Source organism: Pteropus medius, unplaced genomic scaffold (genome assembly GCF_902729225.1).
Source record: "Pteropus medius unplaced genomic scaffold, Ma_sr-lr_union100, whole genome shotgun sequence".
Lineage (NCBI taxonomy): Eukaryota > Metazoa > Chordata > Mammalia > Chiroptera > Pteropodidae > Pteropus > Pteropus medius.
Genome location: NW_024352787.1, coordinates 12,445,126 through 12,459,298, shown reverse-complemented (window position 1 = coordinate 12,459,298; position 14,173 = coordinate 12,445,126). Strand labels below are relative to the sequence as shown.

Sequence of the window (14,173 nt, the reverse complement as noted above, 5' to 3'; positions counted from 1 at the left end):
GGTTTGCTAGTATTTTGTTGAGGATTTTTTACAACTCTATTCATAAAGGATTTGGTCTATACTTTTCTTACGATGTCTTTTCTGGTAGTTAATACTGGCCTTATAGAGTTGGGAAGGGCTCCCTGTGACACTTCACCAATAGAATATGGCAGAAGTGACACTGTGTGACATCTGAGGCTAGGTCATAGGAGTCTTGCAACTTCTTCCTGAGTTTCTTGGAACATTTGCTGTTGGTACTCTCTTTCTTGGGACCCAGCTGCCATGCTGTAAGAAATCCACTCCCCTGGGGTGTAAGCACTCCAGTGGACATCCCTAGCTGAACTTCCACCTGACAACCAGCATCAAATACCAGGCATGTGAATTGGCCATCTTGGACATACAGCCCAGAGGATGCTTCATATGACTAAAGCCTCAGCTGACGTCTGATCCCAAGGAAAAATTGCCCAGCTGAGTCTAGTCAATCCACAGAACCGTGAGAGATAATAACAAATTATGCTTTTAAGCAACAAATTTTGGGGATGGTTTATTAAACAGTAACAGATAGAGCAGGAATCCATTGGCTTCAACCTGACTCACTCAACTATATCTTTCTACAAGAATTGTGGAAGCAAGCACTGGTGGGTTTTGTTTTTTTTTTCCCCCTCCTATTTCTTGGAATGGCCCTGAAAAAGAGATGAAATGGCCAGAAGGCAGCAATGAAAAAGAAGAGGCAGCATCAATCCATACTCACCCTTGCGGTAAACACCCTTTGCTATGGTGGCCAGTGACGTGCTTTCAGAAAGGTGGTTGCCCACCTGTATTCTGCCTTTGCTTTTAGTGGCTCAAAATCTCACAGTGCTCATGCACCAGTCAACCAGGGGCCACTTTGCTGCCCTGTACCACTGGAGGGTTTTGCTTCAGTGAGTGCCCACCCCTGACATTGGATGGCATTTCAGGCCATCTGCTCCCTTGGCTTCTGAGGTGGATCCATCCTGTGGCATTTATGCTTAGCTCCCCAGCTCTTCTTAGGCCTGCAATTTGCTTACCAGCTGAGGATCTCAGAACCTCATTAATTTCACCTTCATGCCTGTGGACAAAATTGGGCTGCCATGGTAAAGGTGGAGGCAGTCATGAAGGCCCACAGAAACAGATGTGACCCAATAGCCAGCAAGAGGAACTCAGCAGGATGGGCCCCAGATGGATCTGAAAGCTTCTGTGGGCTTGAGCAGCCTTCCCAACTCTCACCCTACCCCCAAGGCCACATTTGCTTCCTGCACATAGGAACTGACCAAAGGAACCTGTCTGTTGGATATTAGGTTTCCCTGCTGCAATCTGTATGTGGGTCAGTTTTGTGCTTGTATACCAGGCCCACTTCTTCATCTAAGAAAAGGCGCCCAAGACTTTATACCTTTTATCTCAGTTTCCATAATATCAAGAACATAAAAGATGTATTGCACATGAAAAACTGCTCAGCATCATTAGTCATTAGTCAAAACTGCAATGAGATACCACTTCACATCCACTAGAATGGCTATAATATATATATTTATGGGGGAAATGGAGAAATTACTAGTGTTGGTAAGGATGTGGAGAAACCCTTACATATTGCTGGTGAGAATGTAAAATGAAACAGCCCCTGTGGAAAACAGTTTGGCAGTTCCTCGAAAAGTTAAACATAAAGTTACCATATGACCCAGCAATTCCACTCCTAGCTGTATACCTAAGTTCACATAAAAACTTGTACATCAGTGTTCATAGAAACACTATCCACAGTTATTTCTTAAGATGGAAATAACCCAAATATCCATCAGCTGATGAATGGATAAACAGAAAATGGTACATCCATACAATGTAATACTATTCAGCCATAAAAGGGAATGAATTACTGACACCTGCTACAACATGGATAAACCTTGATAATATTATGCTAAGTGAAAGAAGACAGAAGCAAAGGACCACATAGTGTATGATTCCATTTATATGAAACATCCAGAATAGACACAGAGATACAAGTAGAAAATAGTTATCATGGCCTAGGAAAAGAGGTTCATTGGGAAGTATGGGGTTTCTTTTGGGAGTGGTGAATATTCTGGAATTAGATAGTGGTAATCGTTATGGAACATTGTGAATATATAAAAACCACTGAATCGTACCCTTTAAAATGTTTAAGATGATGCTATATGAATTTTATCTCAGTAAAAATTTCAAAGAAAGATGTACCCTACTCTAGTAGTTATTGCTGCAGAATGACAATGTACATTGTTTTCCCTTTGAAGGCCCTTTCCAAGGCAGGATGAGGGACTTGCTGTAGAATAGGTACTTTCCAGAGAAGCTTGACATGACATGAAGACTAGAGCCTAGGAGCCAAGGTATTCCAGATCTCTATTTCATGTTCCTGTCAGTCAGCCTCAGGCAAATTCCTCAGCCCTCAGCACTGTGTTTAAGTCATCTCTGAATTGGAGAACTTTCTTTAATAAATGTCTCAGTGGTCTCTTGGTCCCACTCTAGATGCATTCCTTCTGGACTTTACTGAAGAAATTAGGATTGTTGTCTCATGCCCAAATTTGTCTGATCACAGAAAAATATCCCTGAAAGGTTTCTGAGAAGACTTATTCCTTGAGTCCAGAACTTGGGGGCAAAGGTACACCAGATGGATCTTGGAATTCCTGATACCAGGTGGAGTAGGTAAACCCAGAAGGGTGGCCTCACCTCCAGTAAATTATTTGTTGTTTGTATTTGGAAATGGGCCCATGCTAGGATCCAGTGGGGAGTATACCCCGTTTCCTTCTTGGGGTTTCTGGTCCTAGAGCCTGAGGAGATGCAGGGGAAGACAGGGAGGCTCCATGGCCCAGCATTTGTCAGTTGGTGGATGACAGGTTTGGAAGCTGTGTGCATGGTGGTGGTGGGTGAGGGGAGGTGATGATCTGGAGAGGATATAAAAGGTAGAGCTGGAAGCCAGAGGTTGCTCAGATTCTGGCAGGAGATATCTGGGGATCAGGAAAGTTTAGAAAATGTGGCAGAGAGAGGTATGTTGGCAGGCTGGATGTGAGACACCAAACACGCTAGGCTTTTTAACCCCAGCAGCGTTCAGGTTGGTCCCAGGCGGCCTTTCTCCCCTCTTATGCTCTGACCTTTCTGTCTTCCCAACAGCAGTGGCCCTTGTCCGCACCCTCATTCTCTAGAATCTTCATGGCAGCCTCCTCCTAACTGATCCCCCTCCTTCTAGTTACTGCCTGTCCGATCCAGCCTTACCATCTGAAAACTGATTTTTCCGAAGCTCAGATCCAATTGTCACTCTGTTCCTCAAGTCATGTCGGTGGCTTCCTGGGGTCTGCTGAGTGAAGTGAACATATGGGCCTTCACACTTCCGCAGCCCCGGCTCCGCTCACCTTCCCCTCTTGTTCCTCTGTTTCTGACTTCTGTCTCAGTCCAACTGTCAACTTTCTACTCATTCTTGAAGAGCCAGTTTAAATGAGATTTCCCTGATCCCAGCCCCATACACAATTAACCAAGTCCTCGTCTGTTTCCTAGCACATTTCAGGTGGCTCTGTTATAGTATCTATTATATCATATTATTGTTTCTTATTTCACCTGTCTTCCTTCCTAGTAGTCTCTGAGTTCTTTTAAGACAGGACTTGTATCTCATATATATCCCTCTTTCCCATGCCCAGCACACAGTAGGTGCTTAATAGATGTGTTTTCCCATGGGTGTTCATGGGCTGTCTGAGTTTGAGGAGGTGTAGACTGCCAGTCCTCTCCATGCGGCACTCAGCCCTCGTGGGTTATGGAAGTTCCTCCCTCGTTTCTAGGTACACTGAGCAGGGAGACAGGGAAGAACGTTCATCTCCCTACGCTCAAACTGCCTAACAGCTGCTGTTCAGACGCCCCAGATGGACCATCCGATATAGGCCAAATGGCCAAAACAGACTCCTACATACTAATCAGATACCGTCTGGAACCCAGTCCAAATGGGGAAGCTGCCAGCAATTACACCCGTGTGCCCAACAAATTGTGAGCGAGGTCCAGTAAAGAGTGTAGGGCTGAAGTGTGGAAATCCCCGGGTTGGAGCTGGAGTGCTTAGGCCAGGAGAGATGCCAAACCATCAGGTAACCGTCTTCCAGGTTCAAGTTTGGATTTTCATTGCAAGTGCACAAAATCCACCAGCTTTTTTTTTTTTTCATGCAGCAGCAACAGCTTCCTATAAACCTCTCTCAGCTGAGCCACTGCCCGTAACAGCATGCCATTTGGCCTTTGTAAAAGGCAAAAGCTCTGTATTTGTATCTAGAACACCCACAGCCGAATGTGTCAGATGTTGGCTCATCTGGTGGGTTGCTTTGCATGGGGGCCTCCCACTGAGGCTGGCTCCCTAAAGTTGAGTGGGCAATTCGAATGGTTCTCCAGCAACTTTGAACTGAGGAATGCATGTTTGAGCAGGGATTGCCTTTCACAAAGCAATGGATTCCTTTCTTTTTCTGCTGGGAACAGTGAGGTTTCTAAGATTGTCTCTCACACAAGTGGAGAGGAAGCAGAAGCGTGCCCAGTCCAGCTTTCGCATGAGCAAGTGGATTGATAATGGCTCATTTCTAGATTCCCGGAGCCCTGGCTGGCATGGTGCCCAGGGACCCAGGAGTTCAGGTCATCTCTGCATTGCCCAGGGCTCTTGCTCCATTGCTAGACTCAGAGTAATTAAACGGGAGTAAAACATTCAGGGGAAAATTAAGTTCACCAGCTACAGGCCCTTTTTATTGTCTCTGCGGGTTGAGCAAGGGCCTGATCTAGGGGTGAGGGAGATCAGTTTTATTACCTGGTCTCCCAGCTTCTGGTCCTGGCTGAGATTTCACAGAATCTAACAAATCTCTGCATTGCGACTCCCCTTGTATCAAAAAGGCTGGAAATCCCTGGGGGTGTGGCCTGCGTGGCAGCTGTTTCTCTTCTGGTTTCCAAGGATAATGTCAAGTGCCTCCGAGTGTGTGAAATTCTGGCTGAAAGTGAATGATCAGAATGCTTTTTCCATTAAATCATTGCCCTTCTGGTACAGGTATTTCTCTAACAACCCTTATGCAAATAGCTGTGAAAAGTAGGAAGTGGTAAAATGTTCGAGTGTCATCGGCTCTTGGCAGCATTTGCAGCTGAAGCTTCTGATTTTCCACCAAAAAAAAAAAGAAAAAGAAGAAAGAAGAAGAAAGAAAGAAAGGCAGACAGACCACCACCTCCTGGTGAGGCATGGGGCAGACCAGCCAGGAGGCCTGTGTCTTTTTTCCTGTCTGCTTCCTGGAGGACAGGATTATGTTAGAACACTGAGCCATTATGGGCCTCTAGGATCACATATTGTGCTTTATTGTCTACGCAGCCAATGTAAGTTATTGATTTGCAAATGGGCAGCATTCCTTTCCAACTCCCTTGAAGGAGACCAGAGGGAAGCTATTTTCTGAGGGAGAAGACTTGGTTCATTCTTTGCACAAACACTTCCTGTGCAGCCGACTCCTGCTTTTAGGGCCTGCGCCACAGCAAGAGATTGCTCTGGAATGGGGTTCATTCGCAAGGGAGGTGAGCTCTTGGCAAATGTCCTCAAAAGCCTAGCATGCCCGCCACTCTTCCCACAGGGGCTGCAAGCTTGGCATCAGCTCACCACGTAAGTGGAGCAGGGTGGGCCAAGACTTGCACGCCATGGCCAAGTCCACCTTCCACAGAGACTGTGAATGAGATTCACAGGCAGTCCATCTGTCCCTGGGCCGGTTCTGTCTGTGGATCCCTTCTCATGCATCTACCTCCTTCTCATCTTTCCCTCTATCGTGTGGCACTACATTCTGGTTCCCCTTTTTCTTTGTGCTGGTGAGAGGGGTGGGGTGGGGGCGGGGAGGTGGTGTAGTGGTTTCGGCAACTCTTCTCAAAACAGCCAGGTCGTAAGTACCCTTTCAATCTGCCACATTTCTTGCTTCTAAAATATGCACTATTTTCACAATTTTCACATCTCTAGAGTTGAGATGTGTCTTAAAGTCGCTGTGTCATAGTTTAACTGGTCAGTTGGGTTTTTCTTTCTTCCTAGTACATAAAATAATGGTGCATCTTATGGCATTTAGATTTAAAGAAATGGGGAGTAATCAGAAGGCCAGTCAGTGGTCTGATTACTATCTTCAAGATAACCTCAAATGCACAGATAGTCTTCGGGTATCTGTTCAGGGGCCGGATGCTGTGGAGGGTTCCGCCTGTCCTTTCTGTCTCCCAGGTCCAGAACTTCCTTTTGGGGTCCATATGCCACCAATCATGTTCACCATCTGTCCCTGGTAAGTCACTTTGCCTTCACCTTATCTCTGGAAGCATCAAGTCCACCGAGCACTGGGTGCTCAATCGCCCTGCCATTTAAATGCTGACATCCCGTTTTCTCTCTAATTGCTCTCTCCTGGGCTTTTAGCACGTTCACCTCAGTTTCTTAGGATTATTTTGGTTGTTTGGGTGCCCCTGCAGCTCTTGTGTGATTCAGAGACGTACAATCTTCTGATATAATAGGACTTCCAGCTAAGCAGATACTATCTCCCACATGATAGAAACATACTTTACTGGCAGTCACTTGCCCCTGTTGTTACTGTGGTATGCAAACTAATTAGTAATCTGAGGGCAGTGCTTGGTGATTTGGACCTGCTGAAATTTTGACCAGTGGAAGTTCCTCATTTCTGTTGCTGTTCATGAGGTTCCAGAATATTTGTTTCTGGGCCGTAGACATATTCCCTTCACTTGGAAGGTCCAGGTTCCCTGTGGGCTTATCCCTGAGCCCTCATCCCACACTCCTCCTCGAGCCCCCCAGGTCTGGATCACTGCCCCTCTTGATGGCACTGCCCTCCTTTGAATTTATTCTGGGGCTGCAGCCTGTGCCTGCTCCTTCGTCCCTGGTCCCCTTGATTACCAGATCGGCTTACCTCAGAAGGAGCTCGTTCTCACACATTTACTCAAGACCACTTTCCCCTCCCACTTTCATCCCTTAATCAGTTACCTCAGGAAAGTTCTAAGGGATTTTACCTGCTGCTGTTCTTCCCTCTAAAAAAATAAATAAATAAGTAAATGAGAAATAAGGGTGCCACTAGCCAGACTTCCCCAAAGAGTTTTTTTGTTTGTTTGTTTGTTTTTTAAGAAAAATTATAGTTTCTGTCACCTGTCCTGTGAAAGTCCCCCTCAGGATTTCTGTCAATAGGGTTTTACTATCCTTTAGGAAAATCAGATCTATTTTGGTTTCATGAAGGGCCAGAAAAGCTCCCGCTGGCCAGAATAGAAATTGAGTCCATTTTGTAGGGACATATACCCCAAGTTCCAAATAAGAACTTACAAATGAACTTTTGGAACAAAACTGGTTTGTAAAGTGAGGAACTACTTCTCCAGCGAACGTTAAAACTGAAATGCTAGTTTACTGAAGTCTAAACCGAAATACTGACGTGCTAAATCCAATTAGTGGTCTCAGAGAGTCATCCCACCAACCTTATCCCCTTTACCTAGGGGAACTTTTTTTTTAATTACAAAAATAAATTATAAAATTATAAAATGACGACAACCACCACCAGAGGGGCATGGAGTAAAGAAAGTGCTCCCCCACCCACCCACTGGCGCCCTGTACAGCCATTTGAAGCCATGTTTTCAAAGACAGTAATGATACAGGAAAATGTAATAAAATATTCAGCGAACCACATATGACCCAAAGCTGTACTCAATATGTTCCCAAATTATTCTTCCCACATTTTATTATGAAAAATTTTTAAATATACAGCATTGTTGAAAGAATTTTACAGTGAACTCTCCCTTTAACTAGCAGTAGTTCTGCCATTAATGTTTTATATTTGTATGTGTATATATATGTGTGTATATATATGAGTATATGTGTATATATATATATATGTATATATACACACACACATAAATGTAAAGGTGGACTGAAACACCTCATTTCTTAGCCAGATTTTACTTAGATCTCTTTGTATAAAACACAAAGAAGACCTGTTCAGGTTGAAGGAGGAGGACCAGATGGCCCTGGGGTGAACGCCGAGGTACTTCTGGGGACAGGGATTGAGAAGCCCTTGACTTGAAGATGTCTCTAACATCTCAATAAGGTAGCTCTGTGACCTTGCCCTTTTAAGTGTTCAGTGCTCCGCAGGAATCTATGATAAAACTATTTGCAAGTAGTGTCACAGGATATGCAGCACCCTCCTGTCTCCAGGGCACTGGACACGTTGAGCACGGCACACACTGTCCCAGTCTCTTTCTCGCTGTGGAGGCAGGAATGGTGGTTTTTACTGCCTCTTAGAAAAGGGATGGATTTGTTGATTTATGGGTTAAGAGCCTTGAGATGGGAGTCCTCCCAACAGAGGCTCTGTAAGAATACAGGAATTTGCCTTCCCACATTGTTTGCTTTTGATTTACTGTTTTGATGTAGGGCTGCTGTATGACTCAGATGTTATCTTCCGTTGCCAAATCACACGTTAGGTATGTATAACATTTCCCACACAGCGACATATTATCCTCGTCCACAGTCACCACCAGCCACACCCCATACTTCCACAGGAGGAGGGGGAAAGAAGGTAAAAATTTCTAGTCACAAATTGAGGCATGCCCCAGGTATGGGACTGTGTTTTTCAAAGTTGTCATCTTTGTTGATGATGTTGTTTGTAGAATAAGACCATTTTTCAAAAAACTCTCAAGCAAAAGTCTGATCGATAGAATAGATAAACTGGAACCGCAGCTCGGGTTGAGGGATGGGATGAGGAGGGTCGAAGACCCTCTGGAAATCCCTCCAAATCCTTCTGCCAGAGTCCCCGGTTGTGGGACAGACCTTGGTGTCATTTCTGGTTCTACCTCCTATACTTAGCATGACCTGGAACAAATGACAACCTCCCAGAGCCTCCCTTTCCTCATCAGTAAAGTGGGCTTGCAGCTGCCACCTTTGAGTGAAGCACTTGGAATGTCATCAGCGACAAAGACTCTTCTTATGACTGCCTACTTAGAACACCCGGCACGGAATGGGGAGCCTCAGGCTTCCCCACAGCCTTCACATGAGGAATGTTTTAGAAAACCTGACTCTATCCCAAACTTAGGCAGTAGTTTGTAATAATTAGATATTTTCTGTGTAATTCCTTCTTTCCAGAGAAGGTCCTTGTAAGGTCACCATAACATCAGTTGTTAAGTGCTTGTGATTTTGCTTGGAATGTAAACAACATTCTGTCTTCGGCTTGTTCAGAAAGGAAGTTTTAATGCTTCCCCTCTAGTGGATATAGCCCTGCTTTGGTAAGTGAGTTTTGGTGATTCCCACTGCAGTCTACGATTTTGGTCAATATTGAAGATGGGGAAGGTGACGGTAGTGTGGATCGTCTCTGTGAGTGTGTATTTGTGGGGGTTTTGTAGCTGTTAATTAAATTGTCATAAAATTATGCGGTTATTACTCTTCCCTCCTCCACATTGGCCCATAGGAGCTTTATCTCTGTGTAGGAAGTGGCTGTATTTTCACTTTGCTATTTGAGGACTGAGCCTGTCAGAGGTATTGATTGTCTTCTCCATTTGCTCATCTTCCCTAGTGAAAAAGCAAATAAGACTGCTTATCTAGTATTTAAATTTTCTTTTCATTTATTCTGCCAAAGGCATTATCCCGCAAAGACATAATTTGAAAAGTATCTTTATAGAAAATAACTCTCATTGCATAAGCTGTGAATACCCTTGCCATGAATACCATGTGTTTCTCCTATAGAAATCGCTGATGTTCACAACCTCTTGTCTCCTTCGGTAAGTGTTCTAGCTTCCAAACACTGTGCTTTCCCTCCTATTCACTCCTTCCTCTCTTTGGGCTCTGCCTTTGATAAACTGTGAACCGTGTGAGCTTGGCTTCAGCCTTCTCCTCTATAAAATGAGAGTAATCGTTTGTGGAATGGATAAAACGTGATATTACATATAAAGTGCTTAGCACAGCATTTGGCATGTAGTATATATGCTTGATAAACAGCTCTTATTGTTACTACTCTTCATTGTCTTCTCAGTTCTCACGTTCATATTCATCAGTCTCAGTGGTTACTTAGACTGGTTTACCTGGTTACAACTGGGACTTTTCTGTATTTTTCTCATCCAAGACTTTTCATGGAATTCAGAGCAAGCACAGCCCTCTCCAAGATGCTTAGTGTGTCTGAGGTCTTTCTGGTTCATGGTCAGCCATGGATAACTCTAAGCTTTGGTTTTCTAACACGTCATCCTCCCTTTCTCCAGGGATGGGAAGAATTGATGTCACCTGGCTGCCTTAACAAATCAGCAGGGCCCTGCTTGGATCTGGATATCAGGTCTCTTGACTACTTATATGCCAAAAATGTAATTTATGCCCTCTGCCAATCCCAATCCTGAGCTATAAGCCACTCATAAGAAAGCAATATGACAATTCAGTTTCAGAGTCCAGGTTTGAGGCTAGTCTGCCTGGGGTCAACTCTTGATCCCACCACTTACTACTGGCTGTGTGATATTGGACAAATTACATAAATTTTTTGGGCTTCAGTTTTCTCATCTATCAAATAGAGACAATATACTGGTTTATTATTTAGGGGTCTGCATTCCTGAAACCCAAATACTTTGAAAACCAGAAGGTTTTTTCCTGAGTTTGAGGCATACTCATATGATACCAAAATCTGATCAGAATTGACATGTGGCTATTTGTTAAACTCTTTATCCAAATTAGTATGAATAGTCCTATCAGTTTCACTGCAGAAATATTAATGTTTTTGATTATAGAATGCGGTCCCAGACTCTGCTGTGCTGTTATGTACAATAATATGTATCATATTACCTTACTAAAATCTGATAAATTCTAATTTAGGAAACTCAGTGAGCCCAAGAGTTTTAGATAAGGTATTGTGAATCTATAGTTGCTACTTTGTAAGGTTGTTGGAAAGATTAAACAAGCGGTTTTATGTGAAGCTCTTAGAATAATAGTTGCTGGACTGGAAGTACTCATGTTAGTAGCCGTTATTATCCTAAAGACATGAAAAAATACCACGTTCTTAAGTATGAATGGTTTCTTTTACCTCAATAAAGATGTTTGGTTTTTTTTATTGATGGTTTAAATGTTTAATGAATGATATAAAAATGAACTTTACTTCCTGAAAAAAGAAGAACGTATGCTGTTTATTTTGGAAAGAGACTCAGAATTCAAAGTCAGTTTAAACAAATATGAATGCCACTCACTGACTGTCAGATTTTTTTCTGTACTCTTGATCACTAGAGCTTACTTATGCCGGCAAAGACAAATTCCCTAGCCTTTCCTGTTCAACCTTCCCTTCCATTCTGCATGCATCAGACATGGATCGGAGTGGAGTCCAAGACTGCCTCTCTCAGAGATGCTGTTTCGCGGACACCTTTAGCTCACGTGGTCTCTAATATTTCATCTTTTTCAGACCTTTGTCCTCTATGTCAAACTCTATCAGTTCTTACTTTGGGAACTCACCTCCCAACATGGGGAGAAAACCTAAATTTGCACATTAGAACTATGTAGTCATAGAATTGCAGAGTTGAGAAGGACCCCAAGCTCGTTTTATAAGTAAAGCAGCCGAGGTCTGGAGACCAAAGTGTAGTGTTCATTAGACCCAGTTGGCTGGTGACAGACCTCAAGCCAGAACCCAGATCTCCAAGCTAGTGTTCTTACTAAATTTTTAATGTGCTTTTTTCTTTTCAAAGTAATACATGCGCAGTTTAAACGCCAAATAACAAAAACTTAATCAAATAGCAGTCCTTTGCCCCATCTCTACCCACTCCTGGTCTCATCCCCCTGGAGGCAATCACTCTTTACTCTTTTAGCTGCTTCTACTAGTTCTACTCTATATCTCTATGAAATGTGCTCGTATGGGTATTTTTTCATTTATCAATTTTCGATATTTCAGTTATAGGAGAGAATGGCTTGGCCCTTGCTCCCCTCAGGCCCACTTTCCTTCCTCCGTCCCTTCCTTTGGCTGAGTCATAGTTCCCAGTTAAGGGTCTGTCGTTACAGTAAGCTTATGTAAATATAGGGTATCTGAATCTATTTAGTTCCCAAGTCAGATACCACGTTCAGAAAGTGAGGGGCACCACATTCAAATTAATTTGGTTTCTAGGTTTCAGAGGTAAGTAGTGGGAGTTCAGAGAGTAAGGAACAGATCCTCAAAAAAGTATCCAAATGTATTTACTTTCAGAGGATGGAGAATGAGAGTTTTAGAGAGTGGGGGCACCTGTGTTGTTTACTGCAGAGCCAAGGAGTATTTACCTCTGTGTTTCTTTAAAGTCTGCGTAATATATGTATTAACTATATATTCATTTATCAATTTTAGTCATTAGTGTTTACACCTCCTCTCATATGCAAGTTTTTGCATGTATTAAAGTTAATGATTGCTTCATGGTTTTTACTTGAATTCTTTTCTATATGCAATAGTCTTAATTTCACCCATTAAATTGGACATGTCCTGTCAGCATTTTTTTCTCAGCTGATCAGACATATCACATAACCCATCAAGTCTCCTGTATTTTCTGGAGCACAGTTAGACACTAGGCCTGCTATGCCACTGCCCTCTGAGGCCTCCCTCCCCAGCTCGGTGCTGGCCTGTCCTTCCTACTTGATTTTTTTGCTAGAACACATCTTCCAGGTGCATACCACATCGATGGTTAAGTTTTTGAAATATGAAAATGTCTTTAATCTGCCCTCATGCTTCATTAAAATTTGGTGGCTATAGAATTGTCAAAGTTGGAATTAATTTTCCCTCAGAATTTTAAGGGCATTTTTGTATTGTCTTCTAGTTCTGATGTCACTCTTAATATTAGATTCCAGTCCTTGCATGTGACCTGTTTTGCTACCTGAAAGCTTTTAAGATCTTCTCTTTATCACTGCACATCTAAAATGTCTTGATAATGTGCCACAGAGGTCTTTTTTCTTTCTTCGTAGTTGGGTACTCCACAGGTGGGCCCATTAAAATTGGAAATGCGTGTTCTTTGATTCTGGAAAGTACTACTGTATTGTTGTTTTGATCATTTCCTCCTTCCTGTTTACTTTGTTCTCTCTTTCTGGAATTCCTATTTGTCGTATATTGGACCTTATGGGTTCTAAAACTGTCCGTTTCTTTTTGCCATTTGTTTTCTTTTTTTGGAGAGCTATTCTACTTTATCTTGCAGACCTTTCATTGAAATTTTATTTCACCTATCACGTTTTTAATTTTTAAGAACTCTTGATTATCCCCTACTTGTTTCCTCACTGTTGCACCCTGCTTTTGATTGATCTCTCTGAGTTTATTATTATCCAGTTTCTGAAGTTTTCTTCTGCTCATTATATGGCTCCTACATTCCTCTATTCTCAGCAGTTGTCTCAGTCTCTTTTATGATAGTGGCTTTCATCAAATATCTGGTGATCTTTGGCCATTCGTATTTGAGAGTGAGGCTTAAACAGCTTGGAGATTCTGGGTGTTTCCGAGGTGCTTTTGTGTAGGGGAAATGCATTGCCAACTCACTATTTCTTTGGAGAATTTTCAGTTATTAGCACATGGAGGCCTTTTCTGGAAGGAGGTCTTTTCTGTGAGTGGAGAGGATGCTCTTGACTCCTTAGCTGCCAGATTTGGGCTTGAGGTTGCTTTTTGGTTTTGTTTGTCTTTTTAAGTAAAGGTGGGAGATTTTTACGACTTCACTTGCCCACCTTCACCCCATTACTTCTTATGACCAGCAGAAGGAGGGTTTCTGGATGGTAAAAAAGAATAGTTTGCCAGAAACATGAGGTAGCTAGCTGGTCACACAGTCGAGTTTGTGTGTTGAGCACTCTACTGCTTATAAAATACCCTCATGTATGTCAGCCCATTTCACTTTTCACAGCCACCCTATGCAGAAAGGCAGGGAAATTACAGTATTTTTATTACCACTTCACAGATGAGAAACTGAGGCTCAGAATCAAGTGGCTTGCCCAGTAGCCCATGGCTAAGTGATGATGAGATCTGTGACTAAATTCTCATTTCTTTTCTCCTAGCAAGTTGTTTATAAGTGAATGTCAGATGCTCAACATGATCCATTAGGGAGGGTAAACACTAAAACTTCTAATGCTAGCTATTTTTTTATTTTTTCTTTAATTGATACTTTATTTTTTAGAGCAGTTTCAGGTTCACAGCAATTCTAATTATTTTTAGCTCATGCTTTTAATTGAAATTTTTAAATCTTTTTTCATAATATTCCTAATATT

General features: G+C 42.7%; 1 protein-coding gene across 9 annotated transcripts in view; it reads left to right on the top strand.

Moving 5' to 3' along the window:
* ATXN7L1 (ataxin 7 like 1) overlaps positions 1-14,173 on the top strand; it is a 209,833-nt gene that overhangs the window by 26,665 nt on the left and 168,995 nt on the right. Inside the window, exon 1 of one of the 9 annotated variants that reach the window (XM_039849375.1) lies at positions 2,590-5,526. The exons of the other annotated variants lie outside the window; for them this stretch is intronic. Coding sequence (XP_039705309.1) covers positions 5,505-5,526 — 22 coding nt within the window. The 5' untranslated portion in view covers positions 2,590-5,504. Of the gene's footprint in view, positions 1-2,589; positions 5,527-14,173 lie in introns of those variants that run through there. 9 annotated transcript variants of the gene reach the window in all.